We start from the raw sequence: 9,936 nt of genomic DNA, 5'->3' as shown, positions 1-9,936 counted from the left end.
GGCTGATTTTTTTGATTTATTGTAGAGATGAGGTCTCACCAAGTTGCCCAGGCGGGTCTCCCACGGGCTCAGGCAATTCACTCACCTCAGCCTCTCAAAGCGCTGGGATTACAGGCTGAGCCACCGAGTCCAGCTTCAAAGAAATTTTTTGAGATGAGGTCTCTATGTTGCTCAGGCTAGTCTTGAACTTGTGGTCTCAAGCAATTCTCCCACCTCAGCCTCCCAAAGTGCCACAATTGCAGGCGTGATCCAGAAATAGGCTTTTAAACTGTATTTCATTAAACAGATTCTTCATCTGGTTCCTGCTACAATTGCAGGCGTGATCCAGAAATAGGCTTTTAAACTGTATTTCATTAAACAGATTCTTCATCTGGTTCCTGGGATGGGGGGTCTAATCTTGGGTTTTAAGGCCTGTGATCCTCCTATGAGTATGTATAAAATTTATGTTGATATGTGTTTTAGTGAAGCTGGGATCCATAGTATTCATCTGATTTTTAAAGAGGTGTGGGGGTTGGGGCACAGAACCAAAAGGTTCAGGACTGCCGAGTCCTAGAGGTGGGCAAGCACTATCTCTGCCACTTCCTCATACAGGGGCCTCTGAGCCCAGGGCCATGAATCTGGAGTCTGTCTCCAGCTGAGGGGTGAGCAGCCAGAGGGGAAGGGGCTTCTCAGGTGTATAACGGGTTGGCTGCAGTGGCTTGTTCTTAGTTTAATGAGGACTCACAACTGCACGCCTGGGGTGTGTGTGTGAGAGTGTAGAAAACACACACGGCCAGGCAGGTTTCCTGCAAAAGCATGTTATTTGCACATTTTGGGCCCATTTTCCCTGGGGCATTCGCCCTTCTGATTCAGCCAGGGCCACACACGGGATCACCAGAGCCACACGCAGAGGACGCCAGACCGCGTCAGGATGGGCTGACTCCTCCCCGTTACCTCTCTCCTCAGCTGCAATCTCATCTGATCCCTGGCCTCAACCTGGCTGCTGTGGGCCTTTTCCCGGCTTCGTCCAGTGCAGTCCCGCCACCGCCCAGCAGCGTCACCGGGGCTGCTCCCTACAGCTCCTTCATGGTAAGTGGAAAGTGTTACTACTGGGGACCCCCCTGAGCCTGTGTGTGACCTCTCTTAAGGGATCCCACTCCCTGTTGGAGTCTGATGCTTAGGAAGTTTCCAGGGAAGAGGAAAGGGAGGTGTTGGGACAGCCCTTCTCTGCATTGTTCCCAGCTGTGGGCTCTGACGCTCCCAAATGTCAGCCCTCGGGTGCCACTGGGTGCCGGCAGCATGTATCCCTCACTCTTTTTTTCTTTTGAGTTGGAGTCTCACTTTGTTGCCCAGGCTGGAGTGCAGTGGCATGCTCATGGCCACCGTAGCCTTAGTCTGCTGGACTCAGGCGATCCTTCCACCTCAGCCTTCCAAGTAGCTGGAACCACAGATGTGCACCAACACATCCGGCTAATTTTTTTTAAATTTTTTTGCAGAGATAGGGTCTCGCCAAGTTGCCCAGGCTGGTCTCAAACCCCTGCGCTCAGGCAGTCCTCTTGTCTCTGCCTCCCAAAGTGCTGGGATTGCAGGAGTGAGCCACCGTGCCTGACCAGGGTCCCTCACTCTTGCCCCACCTCTTCCCTTTAGCCCTGCTAAGCAGAGGCGGGCCTGAAGAGCTGGCAGCCTCCCTTGGCAGCCTGGGGTGGCTGTTGGGTGCCTGTACCCCTTCTTCCTGGAGGACGCCAGGCGGGGGAGTAGAGGGGTTTCTGGATCCTGCCCCGGGCCTGTGGTGATAGTACCCCCCGTCCCAGCAGCAGGCTCCCGAGCAGGAGATGGTGCAGGTGTTCATTCCCGCCCAGGCCGTGGGCGCCATCATCGGCAAGAAGGGCCAGCACATCAAGCAGCTCTCGCGGTTCGCCAGTGCCTCTATCAAGGTGATCTGCCCTGTGGACCTTCAGTCCCTGGGATGTGAGGGTGCTCTGCTCTCGCGCCCAGGTGCCTCGTATTATTATTATTATTATTATTATTATTTTGAGTTGGGGTCTCACTCTGACACCCAGGCTGCAATGCAGCGGCACTATCATGGCTCACTGCAGCCTTGACCTCCTGGACTCAAGCAATTTTTCCACCTCAGCCTCCCAAGTACTGGGACTAAAGGTTCACACTACCACATCTGGTTGACCTTTTTGATTTTTTTGTAGAGGCGAGGTCTTGCTTTGTTGCCCAGTCTGGTCTTGAATTCCTGGGCTCAAGCAATCGTCACGCTTCGGCCTCCTGAAGTGCCGGGATTACAGATATGAGCCACCATACCTGGCTTCTTTTTATTCTTTTGAGAACGTTGGGTCTTGTGTGAAGAACTTTATCCCATGGGATCACGGTCCTATTTGCTTCTGATCTTGTCTGGTCCTCTGTGGAATGCCTCTAGTGAGTCTGGGTTTTTGGGCTAGGCAAGAGGCAGGTGGTAGCAAGAGCGCCTCGGTTCTGCCACAGACCAACTTGGGTTCAAATCCCAGCCCCTCCTCGTCGCTGGAGGACCCGAGCCTCCCCTTCCTCATCAGTATAATACTGCAAAACCACGCATCCAAAGCCCCTGCCCTCACCTGTAGTTCCAGTGCTGAGAGAAGCTGGAGTCTGTCACAGTGAAACAAAGTGTTAGGTCTCACAAGCCCAAGTCCAGTTACTTCAGTGGTCTTAGCAGCTTTGGGCAGAAGCCACACTTGTTCTCCATTGGACGTGTAGCCCCTGCCTTCACCCCATCACTGGTCTCCACTGTGTCCCTGCCTCTCTCAGGGCTGCACTGAAACCTCCCCGAGAGATTGAGATGGGTCACAGGGCAGGGAAGCCCTACTTGGAAGAGGTCTCTGACACAAGTCCTTCTAACCGGCTACCCTCCTAGCTGCTTTGCTGTGCAGGGTACTTCAGGGCCCCTGCCCTTGCCTCTCCTAGTCTTCTGAATGGGTAGTGGGGGCAGGGGTGGTAGCTGGGGAACTGGACGAGGTGGAGATGGTGGGGTCTTCCCAGAGAGGGTCCCTCTTTGACCAGCTGTTTGCTTTGTAGATTGCACCACCTGAAACACCTGACTCCAAAGTCCGTATGGTGATCATCACTGGACCGCCAGAGGCCCAATTCAAGGTTTTGATCTTAATTTTTCTAAGTTGGACATGGTGGAATTCAGGGTGGGAAATTCCCCCACATACAGGAAAAAGGCTGGGGCAGCTTCCTATTCACTGTCAAATCCTTATCCCAATTTTAAGCCTTCCCTGTAGGATACAGGCTGCAAAGCTGCTATCCGATTGGCACCAAACTCCCATTTCTATCGCCTTCCACTTCCCTCTTTACTCCCTGGAGGTCAACACAGGAACATGGGAAGGAAGGATGTTGACAGCTTCTTTGCACTCTGCCTTCGTTACTAAGGAAGGCCTTAGATGCCAAGTTCCCCTCTCTCCTTTATGCATCCCTACTGCATCGTACAGTTCCTGGCCAGGCAGCCAGAGGCCAACAGTAGCTTAATCTGAACTAGGTGAGGATTGGGATGACTCTCTGGCCTGCTGTGGAGTATCAGTCAGCCCTGTCCTCTGTCTGGCATGATTCGTTGCCATTCAGCACCTTGAAGTGCTAGCCAATACCACGGAGAGATAAATGTCATCCTGGATCTCCGAGGTCTGGTTTGTAGCTTGTGCATTATATTCCTCTGGGGAATATTTTTTTTCCTTTGGGAAGTGTTTATTCAGTTACTCATAATCTCCCAGCCGGGCTTGGTGGCTCAGCCTGTAATCCCAGCGCTTTGGGAGGCCGAGGTGAGTGGATTGCCAGAGCCCGTGGGTTTGAGACCCACCTGGGCAACTTGGCGAGACCTCATCTCTACAATAAATCAAAAAATTAGCTGGGCGTGGTAGCGCGCGCCTGTAGTTCCAGCTACTTGGAAGGCGGAGGCGGAAGGATCGCTGGAGCCCAGCAGGTCGAGGCTGCGGTGGCCGGGAACGGCCACTGCACTCCAGTCTGAGCGACTGAGTGAGACTCCACCACAAAAAAAAAAAAAAAAATCTCCCCCTGGGCTCCCTAGTGTCATACCTCAACAGAAGGGACGCTTACAGGCTGGCCAGGTGAGCCTTGCCGGTCAGCTGCCATAAATGGTTGGCCCACCCAGGATGGGGTGGGCCTGAGGGTGGGGACTATATTTCCTGTTGATCCTCTTCCCTGAGGTCTTGGTTAACAATGGCCTTCTCCTCTTACCAGGCTCAGGGAAGGATCTACGGCAAGCTCAAGGAGGAGAACTTCTTTGGTCCCAAGGAGGAAGTAAAGCTAGAGACCCACATACGAGTGCCGGCATCGGCAGCTGGCCGGGTCATCGGTAAAGGCGGCAAAACGGTGAGCCCTGATGACCAGGGAGAGCCCTGGGCCTTGGTCTTCAAGCCCCATAGCTTGGCTCTGGCTTCAACCCCCACCTTGTCCCCATGTCATTACCCTTAGGACTCCTGATTTTTCCATGGATTCTTTTTTACTTTGGAGTCGCACTCTGTTGCCCAGGCTGGAGTGCAGTGGCATGCTCACAGCCACCGCAGTCTTGACCTGCTGGGCTCAGGTGATCCTTCTGCCTCAGCCTTCCAAGTAGCTGGAACTATAGGTGTGTGCCACCATGCCCAGCTTTTTTTTTTTATTTTAAATTGTGGAAATGAGGTATTGCCAAATTGCCCAGGTTGGTCTTAAACCCCTGGGCTCAGGCAGTCCTCTCGCCTCTGCCTCCCAAAGTGCTGGGATGACAGGTGTGAGCCACCGCACCTGGCTTTTCCTGTTTGATTCTATTCCCCAAGCTCAGCTTCCGGCCCTTCCCGTTTCATCCACTGGTCACCTCGGCTCCTTCCTCTAACCCCATCTGTGTTCTCTTGATGGCACCCTGAACTCCTCTCTGGCCACCCCCAGGTGAATGAGTTGCAGAATTTGACAGCAGCTGAAGTGGTAGTACCAAGAGACCAGACCCCTGACGAGAATGACCAGGTTATTGTGAAAATCATCGGACATTTCTATGCCAGCCAGGTACACAGGGTGCGCCTTCATTATGGGGGTAGCTGCAGGAGCCCAGGGAGCAGAGAAACTCCAAATGTGCCCAACATGACCTTGACTGCATCTACCTGCCTCTGGGCTGGGTCTTCCCCTCATTCTGATGCAGGAGTGGGTGTGTAGATGATTTATTTCCTCTGAATACTCTCTTGGGAAAGTGATTTGACAACTTTCATGTATAGTATGTGTTGTATATAGCTATTACATATATATTCTGTGTCACATGTTATATATTAATAGTCATTCCCATTGTCTAACAGTAATCCCTCTCTAACTCCTTTTCACACTGGATATGAATGAAAATTAGTGTAATCTGTCACCCAGTCTTGTTCATGTAGTAATGATCACAGTAATAATACGCTAGGTTGCATTTTATTTATTTATTTATTTATTTTTTGAGTTGGAGTCTCACTCTGTCGCCCAGACTGGAGTGCAGTAGCCGCTCCCGGCCACCGCAGCCTCGACCTGTTGGGCTCCGGCGATCCTTCCGCCTCAGCCTTCCGAGTAGCCGGAATTACAGGCATGCGCTACCACGCCCGGCTGATTTTTTGATTTATTGTAGAGATGAGGTCTCGCTGCTCAGGCAGGTCTTGAACCCGCGGGCTCATGCAATCCACTCACCTCAGCCTCCCAAAGGCACGGGATTACAGACTGAGCCACCGAGCCCGGCTTAGGTTGCATTTTTTAAATATGATCAGCTGGACGCAGTGGCTCATGCCTGTAATCCCGGCACTTTGGGAGGCGGAGGTGAGAGGATTACATCTGAGCTCAGGGGTTCGAGACCAGCCTGAGCAACTTGGTGAGACCTCGTCTCATAAATCAAAAAATTAACCAGGCATGTGGTGCACGCCTGTGGTTCCAGTTACTTGGAAGACTGGCAGAAGGATCACCTGAGCCCAGCAGGTCAAGGCTGTGGTGGCTATGAGCGTGTCATTGCACTCCAGCCTGGGTGACAGCGTGAAACTCCTACTCAAGGGAAAAAAAAAAAAAAAAAAAGAAGCAGTTTCAATTGATCAGAACAAGAATTAAATGAAAAGCCATGTGAAACATAAAGCCGGGCCAGCCGGAGTTGCAACTCAGCAGTCTTGACTTCTACATCCTTCTGGAGCAACTTCATCTTTAACTTGGAAATGGAGCAGGTCATGGGAAGGAGACAGTTTGGGCTTCACCCCCACTTTGCAATAGATTTCCATTATAAACCTTGATTTTTTTTTTTAGTTGGAGTCTCACTCTGTCACCCAGGCTGGAGTGCATGGCACACTCACAGCCACTCCAGCATCGACCTGCTGGGCTCCGGCAATCCTGCCTCAGCCTTCCAAAGTAGCTGGAACTATAGGCGTGTGCTTCCATGCCTGGCTAATTTTTGATTTATTGTCGAGACAAGGTCTTGTCAAGTTGTCCGGGCTAGTTTTGAACCCACAGGCTCAGGCAATCCACTCATCTCGGCCTCCCAAAGTGCTGGGATTATAGGCTGAGCCACTGACCCCGGGCTAAACTTTGATTGAGTTAATCTCTTAAGAAAGAAAGAGTATAGAGACTGATCCTTTGGTATTTTAACCATTTTCCCAGTGGAACATATTTGTTAATTTCTGCCTGGGCATTTTATTTCTTTTCCTGAGGTCTTTTTTTTTTGGTTTTGGAATCTCACTCTATTGCCCAGGCTGGAGTGCAGTAGCACACTCATGGCCACTGCAACCTCGACCTGCTGGGCTCAGGTGATTCTTTCTGATGCCCGGCTAATTTTTTGATTTATTGTAGAGATGAGGCCTTGCCAAGTTGCCCAGGCTGGTCTCAGAGAGCTCAGGCAATTCTCTCACCTGGGCCTCCCTAAGTGCTGAGATTATAGGCGTGAGCCACCATCCCTGGCCTTCTTTCCTGGGGTCTTAACACATTTTTGGTATCTGTGATGGTGTCTCCTGGTTTATGATCCTCGTGCAATGTGCGCTAGACATTTGCCTGGAAACGTGAGGCAGTCCATTTCAGGTTTGGTCACATGTGCCCACATTGCTGAGTGTTAAATTCTGATATTGGCCTTATACTGCCATCTCTCCTCTGACCCCTCATTCCACCTGGCACCCGCATCCTCCATACTTGCTGTATTGCCCTGTGGAAGCTCAGGCTCTGTTGGAGGCAAAGAAATGTACGGTCATCTTGGCCTTCACTTTTCCTCTTGCCTTTCTTCTGAGTCTCTTGTGACCTGTTCTCTGTTGTCTGTGCCTGGATCCCAATGGCCTCCTGAGGGTCCTCACACGCTCCCTCTTTCCTGTTCTTGCTGCAGATGGCTCAGCGGAAGATCCGGGACATCCTCGCCCAGGTTAAGCAGCAGCACCAGAAGGGACAGAGTAACCAGGCCCAGGCACGGAGGAAGTGACCAGCCCCTCCCCATCCCATCGAGTCCAGGACAGCGGGCGGAAACCGAGAGCGTGCGCTCCCCATCAGGCCTGAGAATGTGTGGGAATCCGGGACACCCCGGCTGGGTTGAGGATCAGGTTTGCCCACTTGCTTGAGAAAGACGTTCCGTGAGGAACCCTGATCAACTGGCCCCACACTGCCCACCCCTCAGGGTGTCATCATTGAAATTCCAGCTCAGGGTGCTTTTAAACGTGGATTATAAGGAGCCCCACCAGGAGAGGGTGGCTCAGACCCCAGAGGAAAGAGAAATAAAATTTTTTTCAGGTTTTTAAAATAAGCAGAGGGGGGAGTTTTAATCAGCCTCAAAGGATGGTTTGTTTCTTGACCTTAAAGTCTTTCCCGCCTTCTTCCCTCTGGTTAATTGGTGCTGATACTGCCTCTTCTTATATTTACATGAATTGTTTGAGCTGTACTTCTACTAGAAAAAAAATGTGAACGAATGCACTGCTTTACTTTTAATATTGATTCAAGGAAAAGGACCTGTTGATATCTACAGTCTAATTCCAATCCCCCCTTGCCAGTCAATAGGTACAATAAGGAATAAAAAAGGGGGTAAAATGGGGAGAAAGATGATTGAAATGCATAATAATCCACGTTTAAAAGGAGCGCCCTGATTATTCCAGATTGCCATCATGAAAAATTGGCACAACTGAAATTTCTCCCACTCTGTCGGGGCTTTCCCACCACATTCGTGTCCCTCTAACCATAGAGGTCCCACATCCTGTCCAGGTGCACATAGGTGGTGTGGAATGCTCAGCAGGGTGGGGGCTCACCACTGTCCCTGATTCCCATCATTCTCAGGCAGATTTTATATTTTTTTTTAAAGTCTATTTTAATGATTGGATGTGAGCACTGGGAAGGGGATAGATGCTAACTCCCCTTGATAAAGTCTCAGTTCCATGGAGGACTTGAGTGGCCCCAAAGGCTGCCATGGTGCCCTTACCCCTAGCCCATGTGCTCTTATAAGGGCTGGTTCCCAGAGGCAGGGGTGGCGGGGCACTTCTGGCCACGGCACTGTTTCCTTGGTGGTGGTGGGACTTGGAACCCAACCCTGAGCTCCTGATAAAGCTAAAGTCCATCATCTGGCAAATTCAGTAAATTGGAGAGTACTTGCTTCTGTTTTTATCCGAGAGGAATATTTAACTGATGCCTTCTGCCTCCATATGTATCATTATTGGCTCAGTGAAAGAAGGTGTGTCTAAACAAAATTTAGAATGCCAGCAGCATTATACACAAAGGAGTAAAGGAACTTAATTTATTAATTTACCAGGCTCAATAAGATCCTGTTGGAAATTTAGCCTTTGTGGAGGACAGGAGCCATCAGTTAAATGAGGTTAGGCCTCCCCTCTCAATGTACTGATCGACAATGCATATTAGCCAGGTAATGCACTTTAGCTACCCTGGACAATACTATCAAGTGTGCTGGGAAGGGAGGAAGGCCGCTCTCTACACATGTGGGAAAGCCCATGCGTGGAGTTCCCCTCCTTTCAACATTGCAACAACAACAGTAACAACAAGACAACCACGACATGTGGGCGTAGTCAGGCAATGCTGTGTGTGAAGTAAACTACCTCAAGGTATGAAGTTACCTCAGCAATTATGTTCCTTTTTGTTCCCCAACCCCATTAAAAAAATTTTTTTTTGATTTTTTTTTTTTTTTGCAGCTTGCTGATATTTTATATAAAAAAGAAAAGAAAAGCAAAAGAGAAGCTGATAGTCTTGAATATTTTATTTTTTTAATGAAAAGAAAAAAATGAGAAAGTTATGTTTCATAATTTCTTACAACATGAGCCAGCAACCCTTTAGGAACTCTCTATGGAGAACAGGCCCGGTGGGAAAGGCGGCCGGGGCTGGCCCCTTGGAGGAGGCTGGGGTCCAGGTTTAAGAGAGCCCAGAGGGGCTGAGCCCAGAGCCTTGCCTAGCTCTGATCTGATGTCTAGATCCCTGAGCTGCTGGCTGCTGCTGGAATAACCTACCTGATAGGATCAGAAGGCCTAGCAGAGCTGGGGTCCTCCGGCGGCAAAACAACAGTGACTGACAACCTCCTGGCCTTGGGGTCCCTTCCTTCCTCCTTTGATTAAATGACATCTCCGCCAGTTTTTCCCACCAGTGGTGCTGTTGAGATATTTTAAAATATTGCCTCCGTTTTATCGAGGAGAGAAATAATAACTAAAAGATATACCCTTTGTTAAAAAAAATCTATATTTCTCCGTCTAAAAATATGGGAGCCAAGATTCCGTTCATGGAAGAAAGACAAGGCCGCCCTCTCGCCCTCAGAGAGGTCCACCTGGTTTGTCGTTGCAATACTTTTCATCTTCTTTTTGTTATTATTGTTTCATTTCAGTTCCATCTTGCTATTCTTCTTCGTCTTCATCCACAGACCAAGGGGCAATGCACACTCAGATAACTGCCCCCTCACCTCCCTGTCTTTAGATTGATTTGATTGATTTTAAAAGTGGACCCAAACTTAGAGAATTCTTGATTCAG

The 9,936-nt window shown here is 50.0% G+C and overlaps 1 protein-coding gene across 3 annotated transcripts in view; it reads left to right on the top strand.

The window, feature by feature from the left end:
* Positions 1–9,664, top strand: part of IGF2BP1 (insulin like growth factor 2 mRNA binding protein 1) — a 55,600-nt gene extending 45,936 nt beyond the window's left edge. The window contains exons 10-15 of one of the 3 annotated variants that reach the window (XM_008063653.1): positions 946–1,068; positions 1,794–1,913; positions 3,037–3,111; positions 4,216–4,347; positions 4,900–5,013; positions 7,316–9,664. In XM_008063653.1, coding sequence (XP_008061844.1) covers positions 946–1,068; positions 1,794–1,913; positions 3,037–3,111; positions 4,216–4,347; positions 4,900–5,013; positions 7,316–7,408 — 657 coding nt within the window. In that variant the 3' untranslated portion in view covers positions 7,409–9,664. The remainder of the gene's footprint in view (positions 1–945; positions 1,069–1,793; positions 1,914–3,036; positions 3,112–4,215; positions 4,348–4,899; positions 5,014–7,315) is intronic. The other 2 variants (XM_008063655.1, XM_008063654.1) reach the window with 2 other exon arrangements.
* The last annotated feature ends 272 nt before the right edge of the window (positions 9,665–9,936 follow it).

Source organism: Carlito syrichta, unplaced genomic scaffold (genome assembly GCF_000164805.1).
Source record: "Carlito syrichta isolate Samal-C Ts95f unplaced genomic scaffold, Tarsius_syrichta-2.0.1 Scaffold306978, whole genome shotgun sequence".
Taxonomy (NCBI): Eukaryota; Metazoa; Chordata; class Mammalia; order Primates; family Tarsiidae; genus Carlito; species Carlito syrichta.
The sequence above is the reverse complement of the archived record's forward strand: the minus strand, read 5'-3'. Positions and strand labels throughout refer to the sequence as shown.